At 41.0% G+C, this 24,345-nt stretch overlaps 1 protein-coding gene across 2 annotated transcripts in view; it reads right to left on the reverse strand.

Moving 5' to 3' along the window:
- ctnnd2a (catenin (cadherin-associated protein), delta 2a) overlaps window positions 1-24,345 on the reverse strand; it is a 249,987-nt gene that overhangs the window by 197,161 nt on the left and 28,481 nt on the right. Inside the window, exons 1-2 of one of the 2 annotated variants that reach the window (XM_071485478.1) lie at window positions 21,797-21,949; window positions 15,346-15,476 (exon numbers count right to left, since the gene is read on the reverse strand). In XM_071485478.1, the coding sequence (XP_071341579.1) occupies window positions 15,346-15,476; window positions 21,797-21,821 (156 nt within the window). In that variant the 5' untranslated portion in view covers window positions 21,822-21,949. Of the gene's footprint in view, window positions 1-15,345; window positions 15,477-21,796; window positions 21,950-24,345 lie in introns of those variants that run through there. The other variant, XM_071485479.1, reaches the window with a different exon arrangement.

Consider the following 24,345-nt stretch of genomic DNA (forward strand, 5'->3'; position numbering starts at 1 on the left):
TAGAAAAGGAAACAATATAGGGTGGTGAGAATACAAAATAGATGGCAAGCACAGGAAGAGGGGGAATAAACAGGGAAATTAGGGACAATGAATATCAAAAAGGGAATCTGAGAGGGATGAGAGGATGAAACACATAGAGGCAGAGAGTAGGATACGGGGAGGAACAGCAAGCAGAGGGTAAAAAAAAGGAGATAAAGAGTTGGGATGGAGAGATGAAAAGAGGAGAAAAAAAATCAGAGATACCCAAGAGGAGAGACAAGAAGGGAAGAAGACAGAAAGTGAAGTGAAAGAGAAAGAAAAGTACATTTCTTAGAGCATCTCTACTGACATTTACATTTAGGCCAGACTGGGTAGAGCTGCTGCCATGGGCATATCCCACTGACAATGACATTTCTATCCCAGAGTGGTAGGAACGAAGAGGACAAAAACAGCAAATGAGTTTTCACCCCCCACCACCACTAAAATATTCAAGAGCCAGTCAAGACACACAGTTTAAAGGGAATTCCTGTAATGTATGATGACACAGCTTGTCGAAACTCAGTTAATCACTCACAGAGGAAAAGAGCAGGGAATAACCTTTCATTTGGAAAACGCCTACCTTGGCTCTTTTAAAATTGTTAAAAAATGTAGGACAAAGGAATCAAGATTGCTTCGTTTCCCAAGTTGAGTAAATGCTCTTTTTTAAAAACTGTGTCACAGTGGCTGATAACAGCACAGGCAGGGAGGACCCAAACACACAGACACACAGACAGGTTGATGCATTTAGGCTGCTTTAATAGAGGATATAAGGCTTAAGGGCAGATGGGTGGGAAAACAGGCAGGCAGGTTTACAGGCAGGTAGGCAGGGCATTGGCAGGGGACTCAGGACCAGACTTGATGTCTGCTGACTCAACAACCAACTCAGCACGTATGCCAAGGACATATGTCAGGACCCTCATCTCTGGAACAGGTGAGGTGTCGGCCTGGACCCCAAATGCAGGAACAGACAGCACGTCAGCTGGGACTCCTGATGCAGGAACAGACAGGACGTAAGTGGGGAGAGCCGATACAGGGTCTGGCTAGGCTCTGGGTCACTGGGCAGCAGATGCTCTGGGTTGCTGTGCAGTGGAGGTTTTGTGGCACTGGGCAGCTTAGGGGGTCGATGACTACAAGACACATGCTTCTTTCTAGGGCTCTGACCCCTAGATACCTCCCAGCAAAAGCAAGGCAAGTCCCAAAAAAAGAGGACTTCTCAAGGTCTTCAGGGTCAAAATCATACAGTAGGCTATTAGGCCAAAGGCTACCCGACTGGCATGCAGACAGTAAGCTAGCAGGGTGGAGGCTAGCTCACTGGGAGACAGGCTAATGGCTAGTCGACTGGGAGACAGGTTGATTATTTAATGGAGATGCAGATGGTGAACAGTAGGTGTTGGGAGTTGAAAGGCTAAACATGGTCTGGGAGAAGTGACCAGGGGCTTGAGACAGACTACAAGACTACAAGACACATGCTTCTTTCTAGGGCTCTGACTCCTAGATACCTCATGGCAAAAGCAAGGCAAATCCCAAGGAAAGAGGACTTCTCAAGGTCTTAAGGGCCAAAATCATACAGGAGGCTATCAGGCCAAAGGCTAGCCAACTGGCATGCAGACAGTAAGCTAGCAGGATGGAGACTAGCTCACTGGGAGACAGGCTGATGGCTAGCTCACTGGGACAAAGACTGGTTACTAGATGGAGATGCAGATGGAGAATAGTAGGTGTGGGGAGTTGAAAGGCTAAACATGGTCTGGGAGAAGTGACCAGGGGCTTGAGAAAGGGGCCAAGAGGAACTGAGAAGGAGATTGTGACAAATGGTATTGCATATCTTCTATCATCAAAGGACTTTAAGATTGAATTTGAGATTTAAAAATTCTGTATATTTACAGAAACAATAGAAACATCCAACACTGAGTTTCCTCAAGAAGTTAATGGAAAAATGATATCAAATCATATTAATCAAATTTCATTTGCCTGCCCGCCTCCGAGCTACTGCCAATGATAGATTTAAGCACAAAGTAATGATGGTCACATTTAGCAGAGACAATTTCTATGGCAACCACAAATTACTTCACCGTAAACAACAACACTTGAACGCAGGCAAGCTCATTAGAAATGGTTAGATGCACATCTCCAACTATTGCAGAGCACTATGGGTACAGGGGGATGGGGTGGGCAAAGGGGGTATGATGCATTTGCAACACCAAAATCTCATTTATTCCATACAGACAGAATCCAGTGAGAGAATGGAACACGGGAATGAATGATGAGTGGAAGTGCAATGGAGCAATAAGGGAAGAAAGGAAGAAAGAGTGAGAAAACAACAAGAAAGACTGAGAGAAAGGGAGGGAGAAAGAGAGATGGAGTGATCTGCCTTATTTCCGAGACAACTCCAATGACAGAGCCATTCTTCATTAGCCAGTCTCTTTACAGTGTATATGTCAACCCTGGCGGCCAGACAACTGCAGAGGAGTGTGATCATAATTTATCTGTTTAGAATGCTGAGGGGAGAAGGCTACGGTGCCGTGCAAAGCTGTTAGCTGAGCATTCCTGCTGCGTTGTGCAGTGTAGTGCGGTGACATATTACACTGAATAGAACTATGGAGATAACTGAAGTCCAAAATAAACTTCGCAGAACAGTATATGGAGATGTAATGTTGCATAAAGTAGGCACAGAGCCATGCATCATATGTTGGGGACATAATGCTATGTAATATGCTAGGAATATGGGCACGTGTATGCTTCATAAAAACAAGTCTAGAGTGTACGTGTAGACACGTACACTCTGAGTAATACTTCTGTGGTGGATATAACTCCATTCCACTATGTCTGCCTTTTATAAAAAAAAAAATGTCTGAAATGATACAGAGCACCCATGTAGCATTAATGTTTTGATAAAGAAATAAATCGTACTCAGAGTTGCTGTATTAATATCACACTGATAATACCACCCTTCAATAAAAAATAAGGGCTGCTGTTTTTGCCTCTGTCATTCGAGTGTGCACTGATCTCTTTTTTCATTCAATGTGACTGGAGAATGTGACAAATACAGGAAAGAGTGATAAACTTAATCTGATCTAGCCACAAGACTTGATGCAAGAGGAGTCAAGCAGATTTCTGCAAGACTGTATAGTCAGCATTATGTATCATGCTGTGCAGCATTGACTGACTGGATATGCTTTTTTTTCCTATTGGCTATCTCCTTTTACAGTAGGGTTTTAGGACTCAATTTAAATGACCAGTCAGTAACATTTTATTGCAGATCCACAGGAAGGATCACACATTTCCTCGAGTGTGTCCTTGAGGGAATGTGTGACGCAGTAAATGCAGTCAGTTAAAACCCAGCACAGTGGTCAACAAAGGGTTAGCCAAAACAAGTATGACGAGAGAAAGCAAATGAGTAGCACTCCACGCTCCCTCAACAATTATCACAAAAGTGCCCTTAAGCAAGACACTTGACCGCAATCTACCCCAGTGGAGCTGCTCGGTGTCCAGCAGTAGAGGACTGTTTGTACTGTAGAGCTCTCAGGTGTGATTCGGTGTCCCAATTCACAGACTGGATTCTCTGAAGGACATGACCCATAAACTGGGTCCTCGACAGGACCTAAAATCTAGGCTACCAGAGTCTATGTAATGATGTCACTCTTAAATGGCCAACAAAATGTTAATACCACTTGGAAAGAGCAGCAAAATGAATAATAACCCCTGATTACAATCTGAGTTACAATGTTTCATTTAAACAGATAATGGGTAACAAATAGCACACAAGGCTAATGATAAATGTGTCCATATACTGTAACTTCCATCTCTCTGGAATGCCCTGTGATTAACAACAAGAACAGTGGCATTTATGCCTGGCTGCCATTATTAACACCCTGCAGTGGCTTTTTAATTGATTTAATTGATAAATGAAGTGATGTATTTACCAGTTACTGTAACAATCTGACAGCAAATACCTGGCAAATATAACACAGCTCAGTTTTGTTTCCCAACTCTACAAGTTGAGAACTGACTGGTGTACAATGGAATATAAGATACACCCATGCTACAAAATTCAGGTAGATCTGCCAAATTCACATAGATTTTCTTAGGCCTTGTCAGCTCATTATGACATATTTAGGCTATAAAACTGCAGGCTTTGATGCATCCAGTCCCTGAACTGCAAAAAAGTAACTACATAGTGGAGCACTGTTCAAAAGCGCATGCACAATCAGCAAGCATTCCCCGGATACAAAATGCCAGTCAACTGATAAATACTTGGACGTTTTCTGAGCTCTTTGCCTCCCTAGCTCTTTAATGGCTCTTTCCATCACACAGTAATCTTTCCATTTTCTCATTTTCAGATCGATAGGGACTCAGGGAGAATGAAAGGCCTATTTCCTCTCAAATCGGGATAAAGCTTAACCACACGGGGCCATCTCATGTTTTCTAATCATGTCAGCCAGACTACAGGACCAGATGAAGTGGCACCAAGTGTCAAGAACAAGTCAGTCTTTAAACTGTAGTACACACACAATAGTCATTATGATTTCAGTTGGCTTAAAAAAGGAGTCATAGTAGTTAAATGGATATAAATAACATTGTATTATTAGCATTGTGGAATTTTAAAAGCAGAGTGGGAGAGACGATGAGTTTCAGTCAAGTAGTAACCCACACAAACAGTGGAGCTTGAAAAGTGAAAGCAGTGTGGAGCCTGTATGGGAAAGGTACCCTTCAAACACCCACTCAACAGCATCTGCTGTGTCTGCGGTAGTTTTGTGTAATAGGGACTTAGAAACATTGTTTCTCCACTTCTATCCAACAGGAATATCTCCCCTGGTGTCTGACTCAAACAAAGGGCCTGTAAACAAAGGGCCCTGACAGACAAGTTCAATTAATCGATGCTATTCTCACACATCACTGTGCAGTTTTCCAAGCCATGTTCGTAGCCACAGGGTACTAGCTCACTCCAACATTACCACAGTGCTCAGCTGTACCACTTTAGACCTGCTAAGCCCTGGAGAGCACCTCACACCATACGCAAAGAATAAATTTTAAGTCAATCATAGTATTCACTATGTCAGCTGAGGTTAGGTCTGACAGAATCATCCTGGGAAAGTCTTGTTTACTTCCTTATATTGGCAGGTAATCAAGAGATCATTATTGCTCAAGGAATGAGAGTTAACAAAGGCTATCTGCAAAATGTTGCCATTAGCATTAAAGTTACAGTGCTGCCAGTAGGTATTCTAAATTCAATATATTATTAGCATTCAGGATGCGCATTAGCCCTTTGGCTATAGCAATATTAGCATTCAAGAATTTGCTAACAAGTTCATCAGCATGCAGGCAAATGCAAGCCTGAGCTAGATTCGAGAATAAGGTAGCATTAGCATGCAGATGATTGTGGGACTTTGTGGTGGGGATGGAGGATTGTGTAGGCTAAGTGATTAGCAGGAAGAGCTCTCACTTCACATGCACGATCAGTATTGGGCTCTGTCACAGTGTTAAAGGCTAATGAAACAGAGCTCAAGTGAGGGAGAAGGAATAAGCAGAGGGGAGAAGGGAGCACAGAGGGGGGGGCTCATTTTGATCCTTACAGCGGAGCCATGATCCCACATTTATGATGTGGGTCTCACAGTCCCACTCATACTAAACTCCTTCAAAACACACTGCTCTGTTTTTGCTCCATGCAGCTACGGGCATATGGACACACAGTTTACTTCAATTATGTAAAAAGTAATCACAGATATTCACGAACACACATCTCAAGGGTTTGCAGTAGTTTGGCAGTATAACCAGCCTGTTTACAAGTAGATATTCCAAGGTCCCTGTGATTAAAACAGCTCCAAAGCACTGCTGACACTCCATTACCCAGCATGCTCCGGGTGAGGCAGGATTGTACATATTGATTTCATGCCTCATTAGACTTCCTGTCTAACAATGTCATTGTTCTTCCTCGTTCTACACGATTCTGCATCTTTCAGAAATGACCAGGTGTAATTCTGGGAGGGAGAGGCGGACACATAACAAATGAACACATTAATACTGAGTCTGGGTTTGATAAGGAGTCATGGGGGGAACCTTGGCAGGCTGCAGACTTTTGACCCAGTTTTCTGGTTTTTTGTTTTTGGGTTTTTTGGGGGCTTTTTTGGGTCTGTTTTTTTGTTGTTTGTTTTTTTTTTTTTTTTTTGTTGTTTTTTTTTGCAGTTGCTATCGACATACTGTCTCTGGTTGCCACAGAACATAATCTTTCAAAACAGTCAGTATACTATGAAAGGTCTTCTACATTATTTGCCTTCATGCCTATGTGTGTCAGAGTAACAAAGTATAGATTTTCCATCTCATTGTTTTCACACTATTCTTGTGTTTCTAGCTCCTAACGACTCATTTATACATATATACACAATACTACTGTGCAGCTGCAAGCAGGATGCCAAGGGTCCTCCAGTACCAGTCATTTGTACTGTATAACAGTGAATGGTATAAAGTACTTGGCATTGGCAGCAGACAGTTTACTACACAAACACAGTGAGAATGGGTTGCAGAATAGGCTACACTTCTTACTCCGATATTTCAGTAAGGAATCAATACTGAGTATATTCGTTAACTTAAGGAGTTCCCACTTGGGTTGCAAGAGCTGTTCCTAAGTCCTGACGGCTGACAGAGGCAGCATCTGCAGCTGGCCATTAAAGAGCCAAAGATCATGTCCTTCTTTAAATTACCAGCACAGACTGTGGCTGCAGGAACACTACTTCTAGAAAGCTGTATATTGTAAGCACACCCTAATTCTTCTTCCTCAGCTTTGAAGGAAACGTTTTCACTTTGTGCCTTTTTATCCAAGAAAGTTTTTTTTTTTCTTTTTTCTATGAGCTTTCCAGCAGTTTTACAGTGTTTGTATTGGATCATTTATCCCTGCCACAGAGAGTGTACAAACAGCATTGTACTGTGATTCCACTTTCACTGATTGACCTTCAGACGATAATTGGCAAGTCTGGTTTGGTAGTTGTCTCGGAGTGCTGGGTATTGGATGGCTGCCACTGAAGCTCTGCTCTCTCTCTCTTTTCGCTCTCTCACTCCCTCTTCTTAGTTCCCTCTTTCTCCTTTAATCTATCTTCCTTCCTCTTTTGTACCTTCTACCTGTGCCCTCTCATCTTCTTTTCTAACCCACCTTCACACACACACACACACACACACACACACACACATTTATATAATTTGCATATGTCATGTCCTCCCTCTTGCTCATTCTGTCTCTCGTTGCTTTCTGTGTCTTTGGCCCAAAGCATGACAGCTGCAGTAGCATGTAGCCTGCCAGCTGCCAGTTATGATGTTGGTGACACAACAGTGGGGGTTGCTGGCTGGGTGATGTTGACTAAATGGAACATTGCAACACCACTGGCAGACCCAAACTCCAGCGCATGTACACACTCAGCTACACACACACACACAACAACAGTGCCAAGAAGTACAACAGCCTGCGGGCCAACTAATAATTCTTCCCTTGCCACAGCACTTCTGAGCCAGGGTGAGGCAACTGAACACCACTCTCTTCTGCCCCAGTCTCCCACAGATGTTCTCTCAGTGAGTAAATGGCAAAGGCATACTGCTACTGGGACACACCTCCCACTCAAGCCTGCATAAAAATCATCACCTCAGTAGCTTTTAGCTTAATCTAAAAGCCACAAGTCATCACCAGGAATAGGCCTCATACATTAAAACTGCACCTAGCAATTGTGAGTAACTTGTGTTTTGAGGGCTGCAGAAACACACTGTCAGACTGGATAGCACATACAGCACCGTTCTCTACTGAAAGAAAAGCAACTCCTGGCGAGGTGCTTCAATGCAGTACAGCAGGTTTGGCTTCACAATGTAATCACATATCTGTGTCTGTGCGTGTGTCTGTGTGTGTGTGTGTGTTTGTGTGTGTGTGTCAATGGGTGTGTAAAAAGCATCTATGTTTCCCATTCTTCCCTGCTGAGAGTGTTGACTGGCAGAGCTGGCCGATTTCTTCCCAGTAGTTGAGTGATTTCCCTCTACCTAAAAGAAAACTCTCTCTTAGATTACAGTCCACATATCCACATGAATTACACACTTTTACACACACACACACACACACACACAGAGGCAGGCAAGAAAGCACAGGCTTACACACAGCCGTACTGCACACACAGATGACCATGTACTCTACATATAGTACATACATATGTGCAACTAATCCAGTCACACGCACACAGCATGTATGCCCCCTGGCTAAAGAACCTGTTCCCACACTGGCACAGTGAAAGAGACAAATAAGGTGGTATGACAGTGTCACTTCAGAGTTAACTGCTGCCACAGCAGGAAGAAGGACCCAATATGCAGGTCAAAAGCAAGGTTTACTCAGTATTATTGTAGGGAAACCTCACAATGTTTTTCTTATATTGAATGTTTACATGATCTTCCAACCCTTTCAAAATGTATTAATAACCAGAAAATTATTTTTTTCTTTCATGTTTGTGACATGTGATTTTCAGGAGAGACAATTTTATTTTATTTTATTTTTTATCAGCGGCTGTATTCGATAGTCGTTGGTTTGCATGAGAATTCATTGCTTCCCTATCGTTCTGACTCTGAGACAGAGTTAATTTATACCAGCTACAAAACACAGCTGTCAAGCCCAGCAATAGACAGGGCATCGATAAAGGGGAGAGAACAGGAGAGGCAGAGATGGAGGGTTAGGCAGACAAGCAAACACATACATACACAAATGACACACACACAAATTTACTTTCAGAGTAAGTTGTAATCAACATACAGACACCTACACAAAATCACCTTTAAAGCGCCTTCTATAAGGGTTGGAGAGTATCAAAGTGTTGATAATATGCACAGTCGATAACCAAAGCAGTATTCAAGCTTAGTGAGCGCATAATAGCAAAAGGAAAGTTTTCAGCTCACTCTAAAGGCCAATGAAGTGCCCTCAAACCCCAGCAAAGAATAGCAGACTGGCAGTCCAGAGGATAGACTATATTACCCTCTCAGCTCTGAAAGAGACCTTGCTCCTTTCAAATACACAAAGTGAAAAGCTTCCAACAGTTGTGAACCCTTGATAACTTGAGTGGTTTATGGACACTGTCAGCTCGCATGCAACAACCTCAAAGGAGGATGAACACAGTGTAGTTCAACAACAGGCAGGAAGAGCAGCTGTTTTTGTTTGTGGCAGAGGAAGTACATGACAAAGATGACAATGGTGATGACAGTGACGGCCACAGTTACAACTCTGACTGTGACAGAGAAAATACTGCTGGTGATGACTATGATGAGCTTACAAATGCCCAAAAACGAGAGGCAAAATTGAAGGTTAAAGGCAGTGTGGTTTTTTGCACATATAAATGACCTGTATGCTTATAAATGAGGACTGAGTTTCAGACATTACTGTTACTAAATTAGACTGCTAATGGTCCACAGTTAAAAGAAGCCTCACACCAATGCACATGCAGCATGAGTCATCCTTGCAGATTGGTTCATGCATTATATTATTTCACTCAAATCACATGCAAATTGTTACATGACTTAATATTTCATAACAACTATGACATTGCTATTAGTCAGAATTCCCAGAATTCCTAGAATTCCCACCTTGCAGTTATATGGTCACAATCTACCCTTACAGCATTGACTAATGGCCAGAAGTGTCTGTGCGTTATGATGTCACAGTGAAGCTGACCTTTGACCATTTGGATATAAAATGTCACGTCATCATTTGATCCTATCCTATCCTGTGTTAAATTGTGTCCTTATTATTGTATGAATTCATGAGTTATGGAAAAACAAAAACATGTTTTGTGAGGTCACATTGACCTTTGACCTTTGGCTACCAAAATCTAATCAGTTCGTCCTTGAGTCAAAGTGGACATTTCTGCCAAGTTTGAAGGGATTCCCTTGAGGAGTTCTTGAGATATTGTGTTCACAGGGCCAAAATCGTGTTTTGTGAGATCACTGTGACCTTCACCTTTGATCTTTGACCACCAAAATGTAATGAGTTCATTATCAACTTCACCTGACTGTTTGTGCCAAATCTGAAGAAGTTCCCTCAAGGTGTTACTGAGATATCATGTTGGTGGTCGGACAGACAGACAGACAACACAAAAACACACCACCTCTGTCCCTGACTGTCACTGAAAACTTAATGTAACAACATCAACCATTTAAATGGTACTTGTATGCATTATCACAGGTGGGAGTCTATAATTTTAAGGTAGGAAAAGCAGGAAAATGGATCGTCATAAAGCACTCAGAAATGTAACGGGTAATGGAACAGTCAGAGCCCTCTGCAGCAATAATAACTAAAGGCTAATAACAGCACAAGAAAATTGCATGACCTACGTAAGAGGCAGATCTCATTTTATTTTATTTAAAAGACAGCGTCCAGGCATGAGAAGCTCTGATCCTATCTTACGTCAAGCATGCAGCAGGATTGAATAGAAGATAACTCACTGGAACCCCAAAAGTATTATTTCAAAAGTTCTTTTTTTTTTTTTCTATGACTACTCAATAATTAAAAATAATTTTTACCCTGCAGCATTTGTTGTCTTTTTTTCTTGTGTTTTTCTGGCTTTAAAGAGAGCATAATTGTTCACCAACCCATCACACACTAAATGACCTTAATCTGTCAATTACTGTGTAATTTGAAAACAATAAATTGACTAGATGCTGAAATGTGGTGATGAGGAACACAAGGCATCACCTCTTTTAAACCAAATTATTTTTCTCAGGAAAGATGAACTTGATGTTAGATGTGTAGAACAGCAAACATCTTTCATTCAACTCATTATAGTTGGAATCAGTAAAGTATCACAGTAGCAATCAGGGACACATGAGAAAACATGCAGATTATAATTTAGCAAGAAACAAGGTTGAATTACCGGGGCTTATTCCAGAAACAGAGCAGGACATTAACCCCGACTGAAATAAAAAACATGTAGAAAAGGGATAGATTCTAGAACAAATCAGCTCTGGTTAAATTGGTCTCTGTGGAGCTCTCCTGAGGCAAGTTGAGACATGATGCAACATAGTGCAAAGCATCTGGAGAAACTCAACTGGTTCCAACTGCAGCAGTACAGGAGTCGTTAAATTTGAGAAATTTAACAGGAGAGATAGCCAGCTGACATTCATCTGAGAGAGGGGAGATTTTGCATTAAGCAGATATCCTGTTGAGCATTCTGACTTACACACATTGAATTTGACCCCTGGCTTTTTGTCAACTTAAAAGGAGAAACTCATAGAGGACAATCCATAAAAATGTACCATAACACTTGAGAATTTCCTTACTCAATCTTAGAGTGTGCAGTAAGTTTTAAAAATGTCATAAAGTCATAAAGGATATGTGTAAATATGATAACGCATTTTTCAAATGTAGTCATATTATTGATTATATATGATAATATATATAAGCCAAATCTAGGGGGGTGCTGTGAACGTCTGTGTGCCTTCCTGGTGAAGGTCCTCACTGACTGTAGCTGTGGACATCATGTGCTTCAGAGGAGACACATGGTGCAGTTTCAGCAAAGCCCGGGGCAACAGAGGAGAGAGCAGAGATAATGAGTGTACTACACGGAGACTTGGTCATTTCAAGTTCCAGACCTGTTGTTACAGGCAGGCCCCAGAAGGCCAGGCGCCCCCTGCCCCCTGAGTGCCATGCATGCCAAGACAAATGTAACAGGACTACCGTCTGTAAGCTTTTCAGTGTCATGTATCTTAATTACATTTCAGGGACCTTACCGCTGTAGCACATTTGCACCCAATAGCAAGTTGCCTCTGTGTCTGTTACTTTGGGTCCCTCTTTGGTGACCATGAGCTAACAGGCCACCAGGTGTTTTTCCACACAAACACAGAGTCAACAGATAGTGTAGAGGAGAGAATAAATCTCAAATGTCCTGTAGACTACGCTAAGGGCACTAAATCATTTTATCCATTCTAATTCATTCAATTCATTCTAACCCAGTGAGTTTTAAAGTAAATACTGGCCCCTCAAATTATAAGGAAGAACATTACATGGGGGTCACACATTAAGAATGAACTGAGAACCAAGGTAAGCAAGAAAATGTTCATGCCTATTGTATGTAATATGAATCAGCATTGGATTTTAAAAAAGGGAGGGTTGTTTTTTTGTGCAGAGGAAGGGGAGAAAAACCTGCTGGATAAAGGGAAGACATGGAATATGTGTAATTTAAGGGTAAATTCAAAAGTATCAAGATGCTCTCACCACCTCAGCCCACTAACTGATAAAGACAACAGCAAGGAATAAGTAATCTCAGAGTTTTAAAGCACACATAATCCTTTGAGTCCAGTTTCTAATTGTGTTTCATTCTTGACATCCTTTAACAATCCCCAGGGTCAGCAGTAGTAGGAAATCATTTCACTAACATGAACATACCACGTCACTTTTTCCTTAGCTACCATCACACCCACACACGCACACTGGGGAACGACATGCCTAAGGGAATCAGGCGAGCCAAGTCAGTGACATCTTTTAAATCCCTTCTTAAAGCATACTTTTATCACTTTCTTGATTTTATTTGTCTTTTTGTTCTGTTTTAATCCCTTTTCTAGAATTTATTTCATCTTACATCACTGACATCCCTTTATCTTTTATCTTACGATTATTTCTCTGCCTTGTTGTCACACGCTGTAACTTGATTTTCTTTTTAATTTGCTGCCCTGTGTGAAGCACTTTGTCACTTTGTGAAAAGTGCTCTACAAATAATGATTTTCACTTATTTATTTATTTTATCATCATTATTATCATTATTACATGTTCAGATGCCGGGACACACACACACACACACACACACAGGCACACACATCTGGAGAGAGAATGTCTGTGTGAGGGAGATTGTGAGAGCTATATTTAGATTTAACCTTTTCTAACACATTCACATCACACATCTATTACACACAAACTACAAGTACACATGTACCTGTAGTGCACAAAAAAGCCACAAATCGTGGACTGAGTAGAAATCATTGGGGAAAAAAAAAATCTGTGTTCTATATGTAAGATGTGTTGACATAAGATGTTAACATGTTAAAATTACCACATAATACCACACCATCAGTTATTGTGTGCGGACATCGATGTGTCATGTGTGTCTGGTGGGAAAATTGATTATCTATGAAATATCATGTGTCTGTGTAAACAGACCTGTTGACAACAAGTATATCATATACATTCACCCTGCCTTATCTATAAGTAAGTTTATATATATATATATATATATATATATATATATATATATATATATATATATATATATATATATATATATATATATATATATATATATATATGTATACACACACAAATAAATAAACGTATTTTGGTGAGACAGGTGCAGACACATTATTACAATTGGTTTGCGGCAAAATAACAGCTTCCCTTCTACTCTGTTAAATTTACAATCAATTTCAAATGACTGTTTCTGGCAGATTACTTATGCAGTATGGCAGTTTCCTGCATGTGGATGACACTGAGTAGTTCCTGTCTTCTACTGCTGGCCACGAGTCAGCTCCAGTGGGACACCTGAAGGACAAATGCATTGCCCAAGGACACGTCAGCAAGCATGTCCTCTTTCTTTCCTCAGCACCACATGTGGAGGTGAGCAGCAGGACATGTAGGTTTATTCCTCTTGGTACCTAATGTACCTAAGTTGCATCACACATGTCTCCAAAGAGAGAAAAAAGAGGAATAGACTTTCTACTGCGTTTCTTTAAACTGTATGTAAAAATGTTTGGTTGATGGAAAATGATGAAAATCCCCACAGCAATGGAGCAAAGTAAGGAGTGGTGGTTATTTTTTCAGCCTACTACCTTGTATCAGTGTTGCATTAGTAAGGTGTGGATCAGTAAAGCTGCATGGATTTGACTAAATCAGGTACGCCTCAGTGAATCAGTGATGTGAGAGCACTGGAAAAAATACATTCCTGCAGCCTCTCCACTCTGCTGCTATGTCGAGCTGATTAAGCTTATTGTAACATCAAACTCATGTCGGTCCAAAACTTGAATGCAAAGCCAATTCCGTTTCCTTCTGGTGACCGAACAAGGAACTAATTTGAAATTTTCAAAACATTATTTTTCCCTGAGGGGGGGAGTTTGTGGAGCTGTTACTCTGCAAGATTTCAACAATGGCTACATTTCTGTGATCTTTTTCCTTCTGGGTAACTTCCCCAACAGGAGGATGGAGCTGCGGGTTCAAATCTGGTACAGTGCATGGATCTGACTAAACCCTGCTTGCTTCACTGATTCAGTAATGTGAGAGCACTGAGTGGTTCTCTGATGGAAAAAAAACAAATGAATGCCATTTGCAAGGGTGAAAAAGCTTAAATTGCCATCAGCACTTGTCCTTCATTCGGTAAGGGTAAATGGAATATTTTGTGGTATTACATTGAAGTAGATAGTAGTGTAGATAGGAAAAATGATAAATCTATGGTGTATTGCATTGGCTGATGAGCTAAATCCAAATGAAACAGCACTGCATTACACAAAGGAATAAGTCCAAGGATCAACACAAATCACCAAATGGAATTAGAGTGAAACAGGGGTTCTTTTCAGAGGGACTTGAAACGTCTTTTCATGTCTTTTTCTTTGTGTTACCGTATACTTCCATATATGTGAAATATTAAATGCAACATTTTTCTACAGAAGTGCCGCCCGCACACATGCATTGTATTAATCAAACCCACAAAGCCACCTGCTCTCCCATTCTTTCTTATTTCTCTCCCTCCCCTTCTCAGTCCAAGGTCTTAACTCAGTAACTTCCAATGGAAGACATGTCAATTATTATTGTCCTGCACCCGTCTTCCTCCCCTCTCACACCAATCTCGCCCACCCATGATGTACATTTGCCTCTTCCCCTCTCCATGTGTCTTCTTGTCCTCCCCTCTTCCCTCATTCTTCATGCCCACCTGAAACCAGGCAACATCTTGGCCCTGTCCTCTTGCAGCACTGCAGCCACCTTCTAACGCTCCCCATCGAGTAATGGCCTTGATTTTAATGACTTTTTCAATTATGCCTTCTTGGCTACAGCTCTCACCCCATAATCTCCATCATTTCCATCCATTAAACTCTTGCATTCCCTTGGCAGCAATCAATCTTTGGTTTTTTTAAACACTTTAAAACAGCAGAGTGCCTCTATTCCCTGAATAACAGTGACAACCTCCTGACCCGCCTCAAAGCAAGCTGTTCAAGGGCTAGAGAGGTGGAGAGAAGTGGAGAGAGCGAGAGAAAGAGAGGCAACCAAAAGCAAAAAAAAACTTGCCTTTCTTGCCAAAGTAAACACAATTAAGGTTTGACATATGTACGTGGGTGATTTCCTACCTGCTCTTTGACAGAAGCGAGGATGGAAGAGGTCGTCTCCGTCTCAGATCTGTCTCCATTGGAGGCTGGCATCACAGGGGGAACCATGGCCCCCTTCTCTTGCTCCGCAGGCTGCTCTGGCACTGGCATTGCTAGCATTAACACACAAAGAAGAAGCATTACTGTTAAGCCAGTTTTAAAAGTATAGCGCTGGAAAAAAAAGAGGTGAGTAAAAAATGGGTCACATCAATGTCAAACCAGTTTTAAAGCCTACAGTAAGCCCAAGAAATCTACTCCAGAAGGGAGGAGACCTATGCTGCCATGTTGCCTCTGTGCCAGATTATCCTATCAATTACACTTTGATTTGCAGTGGCAGTATTACAGCAACAATGCAGTTTATCACTTATGTTGGAAGAGCATCATGTTCTAAAAGCAACAGCCAAGGTCAATCTATATTTGTACTGAAGTTACTAACAAAAAAAATAATACAAATGTTCACCTCTCTGATGTACAGATGAGGCATTTCTCATTTAAAAAAAAGACTGAATTACAACTAAATTCAGTTTTCTAAAATTTAGAAATATTTATAAGAACACCTGGTACAGATTCTTTAGAGACAGGGGAGGTGCAGGGAGCACACGGAATGAGGGAAAGATGCTGCATGAGATGTTAGACAGAGGGGCATGTATTCTGAAATCAACAGGGAGTTAGCTAGTGTAGTTTAGCTTGTAGTTTGGTGTGGTGATATCAACAAACTTTTTTCATGTTGCCTTATCAACATTTGAAATGGAGGGTGATGGGAGGGTGTGGGTGTTTTGATTTTGTCTGATTGGTGGCTCACAGTGTCAGACTTTGAAAACTCTTGACCTATGAAAATGACACAAAGTAGTCCGGGAATTACTTTAAGTTAAAGTCAGGAGCTCTGAAAATAAATGATTGCGCTTTCCATAAAAAAAATTCCAGATCTGACGACCTGGTTTGTTTATTTGTATTTGTTCTACTCACCACCAGTTGCAAAATACTGTTTTGATGTGCTCCTTTTTATGCTATGGGAAATAGTGCTATTATAGATAAACCACCCTGAACAATCTAAGAAAGTGGGGGATGCAAATTGCAAAGTTATTTTTTTTTATTTATATTTTTTTATTTTTCTCTTTCACACTAGTCTCTCTAAAAAGAGAGCGAGTATGACATTTATTACATTTAATATCAAGTGGAACCAATCCTTTAAACATGTCCCACCACCCTGATTCTACAACTCTGTGGATACAGTGGGCACTAGTGGCATGTCAATGAGTGCCAAAGCCTAGACTCTATTTACAAACTGCAATTAGTCTTCAACATACCCACTCACACACACTCACAGTGTCCCACCTCTCACCTGTGTCACTGCCAGTATGGCACCTCACAAAGAGGGATCCTTGTGGACTCGTTAAAATGTGATGCCCCACTCATCATGATTTTAATTACTTTATTCAGAACACAGGAAAGTGATGCGTGTCTCTAAAGGACAGTTCATCTCAAAGAGATGGGTCTCACAATGATACACTTTTAAATGAACGTTTAATGTTTGTGTCTCTGACCTTCATCAAACACCACCTCGCCAACTGTAACAAATTAGCATCAGTCCTGCATGGATAGATCAGTCTTTTGTCCTTGATGCACTTCATCATGAGGTCTGGATACACTGGGAGTGATAACAGATGCATCATTTGACACTTCTAAATTAAGCCATCTATAATACGCAGGGACCAGTATTTTAAATGCTAGGAACACTGACACTAGGCTCTTATTCTCTGCTCCATGGCCATATGAGATGACTAGCTACAGACATCATATTCTACATATATGAATGAAAGCAATTTTGTGACATAAACTAACATTTCCTTATGTGTGACTTGACTTCCTGTAAGTTAGTCATAGATGAGACAGTAGTTCAAAAGATTGGCTCTCTGCCTAAAATATACTGCAGGTCCGGGGTTACTACAGTTCCAGAAACCTCATTAACCTCATTAGCCCTGTAAGGCACTGTGCCTAGTTGGAGACTGAAACAACTTTGGCTGAGGACAGGTTAGACTGGTCTGAAATGACACTTCACATTCAAGCACTAGTTGAAAATAAGAAGCAGAAAATGGGTTTTGGGCTTTCTCTCTGAATCCATGGTTCTGTTGTAATTAAGGTTAAGATTTTTTCCAAAGGTCGAGGCAGACCCACAAAAAAGCAAAATGCGTGTTAGTTGTGATTAACAAACATAAGGTAAAATAACAATTTTACCACAATTATTTAACAATAATTAGAATCATTAATAAAAGCCTCTGTGCCTCTTTCCTGCCTGAGCCAAGAGCCTACGGAGAGAGAGATAAAGAGTCTGAGAAATCCAGAAATTGGTCTGCGAGTTTTAGTAAGACTTCCATCGGGACAGGATTTTGTCAATACAGCAGCCCCAACTTCAGTAAAAGACCAAATAATTAACTGATTGAGTGTGGGATTTGATCATTCCGTCTCTCACTTTACAATTTGCTGCTAATCTCAACTCTTCACTTTTAATATTTGATGTAGAGATCCAAATCTGTCCTAGCTTTGGTTAAACTCATCCATTCTGTATACACACACACACACACACACACACACACACACACTGGTGCATGTGAACTTCTTCAGTACCCGTTCAGTCACAGATTTCATTAGTGTTTCACAGTCTTAAGCAGGTTTTTGAGAGCAAATATTTATTTACAGTAATATAATTTAAAGATCTAATCAGACAGACATTGAGGGTAAGCGAGCCATTAGCATCAAGCAAGTCACTCAGCTTACACAGACAGTAAACAAGTCAGTGAGGATCCAGACAGCCTACAAATCAAGCATCCAGTCAGTCTATCAGCCGCTCAGCTAGCCAGCAGACAGACTGCCGGCCAGGCAGGGTGGTGTCGGTAAATAAAAGATGCTAGTGAGATGGCCCGCATATGGTTATTTTCACTCTCACTGACAAACACCACTTCTGTGTCTGGCATCTCCCCTCCTGAGTGAAGATGAGTCACCAGAGTTTGGCTCCTGAGCAACCACAACCCCAGCAAAGACCATATTACACCATCTGGCCGACTGCCGCATTTCTTTTGAATGAGACGGCCAAATGTACAAGTCAGTGGGCAGAGGAAAGACTCATCTCACCTTCTTTGTAGACTCCTGTGGTTGTTTTCCACAGCAAACACCTCTGGCAATGAACTGGAGCCCTGACCTGCCTCAACACAGTGAACCATCAATAATTTCATCTGGGATTCTTCTGCAATAGTTTTGTGCCCCGGTTGTTTGGCTTTGGCTCCACAAACCATCCAGTTACATTTGCAGCACTAAAGCCTATTGTATTTTGAAACAGGCATGAGAGACCTTTCTCATGGCAGGAAAATTACACGTCTGACTAATAACATTAATGATGGCTTCACTCAATTTAGCTGTGCCAGTAAGCCATGCCAGCGCGCCAGCCTGCACAATGCCACAGCCCTGGAACTGGCTCACCTATGTGAAATGCAGCCGTTACTAGTTACACCAGTTTTGACAAGTCACAATATTTGTACCCACCGGCTGTGTGCTTTTTTTTTTTTTTTGTAATTTGCAAAATTAAACAGTTTAAATCTGAATAAATGTGGACAAAAAAACTGAACTTTATTCATTATTGCCTTGCAAGTGATTGTCTTGCATTTACTAACACTGAGGAACAGTGCTTTGTGGCATTGGCTCATCAGATAACCCCTATTATCCAACTGCTTTCAGGCACAGTTTTCACAATATTTAGAAAACTGAGAAATACGTGCAACAAATATAGTTGCATTCAGCAAGAAAAGCAAGGTTTGAGTGATTTTGATAAGTGCATTCTTGTAGACTGAATCATCTGAATCACTAAAAGAAAAAAAATGTAATTCAAACTCTGCACAAATGCAATTTTGAGCCTCCGCATACAACAATGCACATCATTGTGAACCATTTATTTTCTGAGGAAGCCAGTGATCATATATAGAGAAGGCACAAACTCTCTGTGATTAGTGTCCAGGCAGGTGCTGTGCTGAGAAAATTGCAAAGTTGGCTCTCTATATATTGGCTGCTTCAGAGATAATCCCAGTACCAACCCTTTCACCATCAAATGTCACAATACTCCATCACCCCAATATTCTTCTCAGGGTATTGTCGGCAGGCACAGTTAAGCTGGTATTGAATAGATGTGTTATGTCCTGCAGGGTACAATGTAACTGGAACCTCAGCTTAGAGGAGGCTTTTGTAGCTCTGGGGATGCATTTAACTGTAGCACATTTTGGCTAATATGAGTTGTGTGCAGCTTCCTGTTGAGCAGGAATGATGGTCTGACATTTCATTTGGCTCAGGCCTAGATAAGACATGAAAAGCTCAGACAAAGCCTCCTGTTTTAGGTAGCATGCTAGAGGACTTAGTGTTTAGCAGAATTCCTGGGAGAACAAAGTGTAAACAAAAGAAAAAGTGCGCATCACGGTTTGAAGTTTTACTAATAATAATTTCTTCACAAAATGACAGTCTGCAGAGGAGACAAGCAAACCAGCAGTCAAGGAACCACTGCACCTTCCTCTGTGTTACCTTTCAAATTGCTGCTACTCAGGAATAACAACTCCACACTAAAGACTGATGAATATTAAAACATACACAACTTACAGTGTCACATCCTACCACGACAAGGGTGCACCATGAAAGCAGCCGCAGCGCATTTGTGCCACAGCATGACATATGTCACAGTGTAACATCTGCAGGAGGTGCTCAGGATACATAGTTTTTCCCAGGTAGACCCACTACACACAGCACTGGGGCTGATGCGATGTCATATCATGCTGCACTGAGATTGCTCATTGTAAGTAGCCAACTGTAGCCCAAATTGAAGCAGAGAGGGAAAAAAAACTGTGATTGTGATTTATCATATTGGTATGCTTTTGCATCACCAATCTATGAAAAATATACTGTAGCCGACTGCTTGCAATATGAAGGGAGGGAGAGACAGCTGCTTCTTGTTCCTGTAGTTTGGCTGCTATGAAACAACAACCCTGTCTCTTAGAATTTATGTTTATAGCTATAGTATAATATTATTTGACCAATTACATTGTGATGACAAAGGTAATCTGTGGCTGAGTTATATTCAGAAGCAATATAATTGTTGAATGAATTACTTGATACATTTATTAATGTAAACTAATTCTGGAGATGGCCGGTATGCACCTGGCAAGACTGTATTATGAAAGCAAGGTTCACATCCTGAGCCTCTCTGTGGTTGGGTTCAGATAACAAAAACACTTTGGTTAAGGTTAGTGAAAGATTGTGGTTTGGATTAAATGTTTATAAAGATCACCATGGAGTTTTTCTGTATTAAACTAGATCACAATCTTTTCCCAACATTATAGCCAAAGTGCCATCTCTGTACAATATGGAGTCTGTTGAGACAATTCACAAGCTGCTTTGGGTCTCCTCTCTGCATCAACATAAAGTAGCAGGTGATGAGGGAGCAACTTTACAACACCTGGTTGGTAGAAACGACAGCAGCATGTTGGATTTTATGAGGCTGGAGCAGAGTCGGAGGATACTGCGTAACGGCAACTACACCACAGGGGCACTGCAACCACAGCACAGAGGAAAAGTGAAGTTTTGAAGTTCTGCCAATGTACTCATTGTATAAGGAAGACTAAGACAATTGTTTTGATCCACAGGTCTTCTTCCTTTACTTATGCTTAGTTCATTCAATCCGTTATCCACCTTCTGCATCAATACTTCAGTTCATTTGTGTTTATATAATCTTCCATGTTGCATTCTACAGTACTTTTCAAGCGGCATACTCATTGTCTTTCCGTTAGATCCTTAGGTTGCCAATTAAAATATGCTGCAATTGAGGTTAATTTGGAAGAATGGGCACCTTGCATGAAGACGTGCATTCTCACACAAACACACACAGACACACACATTCAGTGCATGCACACACCTTCCTCTGTGTTTCTGAGAGGTGTCGCCTCCTTCCCAATTTAAGGTCTACTTGGTTTGATTGTCAGTAGTTCGCAGCAGGAAATACGCCGAGCTAACGGACTAAGCGTTAATGTTGATATACTATTTAACAGACACTACAGGACAAATGCTAATATTGCTGAAAAAAGTGGTGCCCAGTCCAAAATGACAATTACATTCTAGTATTTAGAAAATACATTGAGCTCAGGCATTCGGTCTTCTGTTCCATCCCCACGCCAGGTCCCAAGTGATTGCGTGACCAGGAAGCAACTGTCCTCCACATGTTTGAGTGGGTGGCTCCTCTAAGGAATACAATCAAAAGCCTGCTTTCTCCCCCCCCCACATGAAATGACACTGCTGAAATATTTACACTTCAAGCCTTGAAATGCTAGTCTAGGCTGGAAAGAATTGTGTGACGGCTGCACAAAAAGAAGCAGCAGTTTTACAGTATTAACTGAGCTATACTTACAATTGGGGTTTATCATCGAAGTCATTTTGACATGGCACAGTAGAAGAAGCACAGGTGCAAGTGATGAAATGAACCATGTGTGAATTCCACTTCGCTGCTTCAGTTTTCAGGGTCTTGGTATTGTGTGTCGCACGGCCATGGCTGACTGGGACACTTGAGCTGTGAAGAGCCCTTGTTAATGTTATTAGTAACACCTGTGCTTGTCCCTACTATGTCAAGTCATACTCAAATCTTGACGTGCCAAAGCATTTACAACCGCCGCAAACGAGAGCAACAGAGTTCACACTGATTTCCCTTTTCCAGAAAATCCCTCATGTTAGCAGCCTTGCTGAAACTACCTAAAAATAGCAACAGGAAAAGCATTCAACATGAGTCACAATCACATTCAGATATTCAAGAACGTATCATACACCTGTGAGTGATGTATTACGAACCCTGCAGTACCTTTGTGGACTAAGGGAGACAGCGAGGCGTTGCACTCCTGCCGCTACAAAGTACTGATCATTGCAGGACCCACTTATATTCAATGAAAAATACAGAGTGGATCGGCAGTGGAGTCTAGGGCTGCTGCTATTAGGTGTCGTCAATGACATCGACACTGAAAATGCGTCATATATTGCAAGCCTTAAATACAATAACACACACACACTGACATCTAACTTAAAAGGTAAGGCTAAGCTGGCAGATGTAACAGTGTAAAGTATGCTTTATAAAATCTGCAACTCCGGCTTGAAATATTTGCGCCTTCTTTTTATTGCTTGATTAAAATTGGCCCTGGCGAATAATAACAGTCTGTCCCAGGAGACTGTTTTGAAAATGAAATACCTACACAACACACTCTTGTGTCACACTCCCATCGTTTCTACATTGGGCTTGGAAGAGCAATGCTGCCACTGAACATACGTGACACTAGTAAAGGTTTACCATGATCTGATAATAATCACCTGTGTTCATTACACTTTTAATTTTCAGTGTAACAATTTGTTCCATCTGTATTTGACGGAAATATTCCTCGCATTCATAGACCTGACAGCACTTTTTGTATTCAGTTGTGAGTTTTTGGAAATTTTGGAATAATTCTGGAGAATAGAGGGAAAGGATAGAGAGCAGAGGATATTTTCTGCATTTACGGGATGACATCTTTTGGGGGGTGGGTTTGTTTCTGGTTAGTGTAAAACACTTAAAAGTGTAAATGTTCTTTATATTGCCATAAAAAGAAGTATTCCCGTTGTCTGGATACAGTCAGTATTCAGTCATTACTTCCTTTGACATGGTTTAATTGGCCTAAGAGGAGCTAATACACTGTATACATTTCAAAGACAAATGTTTCTAAAATGGCTCAGTGTGACAGGGCTATTCATGCATATTAGACCACATTTTTGATGACTCAAAGCCACTCTCGGAAAATTATAGTTTCAGATGGGGAGTCTCTTGAACCCACAAGCACGCACGCACGCACACACACACACACACACTCCAAGGTACATAGCTGTTAATGACGTATTCCACTGGGTCTAAGTGCAGTCTATCTGTTGCTGTGATGCATGTAGCCTTTATTAAAAGTGACTCATGCTAACCTTTCCATTTAATTTGAATTTCAAATACAGTTTGATGCCTATCAAACCTGTATAGTTCCATATGAGGTGGTTACTTATTTTCAATGTTCTCCTGTTTCTAATACTATAATAAAATGAGTAACATGTACATTAGACTAAATAGAACAGATTTCATATAAATTTTACTTTACTTGTATACCACTGATAACTTATATATCATTAGCTGTGTGCACTTGACCAGCATCCTCGAGAGCTCAAACAGAAATCAACCCTAACATACTGCTTTCAATGCTAATGTCATCAGAACGCGGCAAAGCTGGGGAAATCAAGAAATAATAATTATAATCATAAAACCAATTTTGCCTTTCAAAAATGATTCCCAAAGAGTGGCACACAGGAATGTCTTGGATGATTGATAGCTCCAATTTACCTCCATGTGGCATCTAATATTAAATTCTGAGTAATGCATAATTCAGTTAACACTGCTGAGAGATGGAGAGTGCATGCTACATGCATGTAGACAAATGCATAAGCACACAGACATACATACCACATGGTGACTCAAAATGTATGCATCATATGTAAACATTTTTAAATATGTCAACACAACTAAAGATAGATGTATGTATAATTTATATAAATTAAAAAGAAGAACATCAGAACAACTGAAATAGATAAGATAAGAGTACGCTCGGATAACGGGAGAAGGGTCCGTGCCAGACCACAGAGTGAGACGAGAGGTGGGCGTGGCTCAGGGCTCCGGCAGCCTCAGTGATTCCCGAGGCTGGTCACAGACATCTGTGCCTGAGGCCTGTTTTGCTCACTATCAAAAGCCCCAGAGCAAGCAGTCAACAGAGAGACAGCAACATTGATTATTTCAGTCAATACCCCCAGCTATTGCTACTGTGGCATTTCTATGATATACTCTAGTCAGTTACTCTGAGTACACCAATTATTTGGTACTCTATAGCAAAAATTAATATTTAATGGATT

This window comes from Trachinotus anak, unplaced genomic scaffold, assembly GCF_046630095.1.
Source record: "Trachinotus anak isolate AG129_WGS33_773 ecotype Australia unplaced genomic scaffold, CSIRO_AGI_Tana_v1 ptg000009l, whole genome shotgun sequence".
Classification (NCBI taxonomy): domain Eukaryota; kingdom Metazoa; phylum Chordata; class Actinopteri; order Carangiformes; family Carangidae; genus Trachinotus; species Trachinotus anak.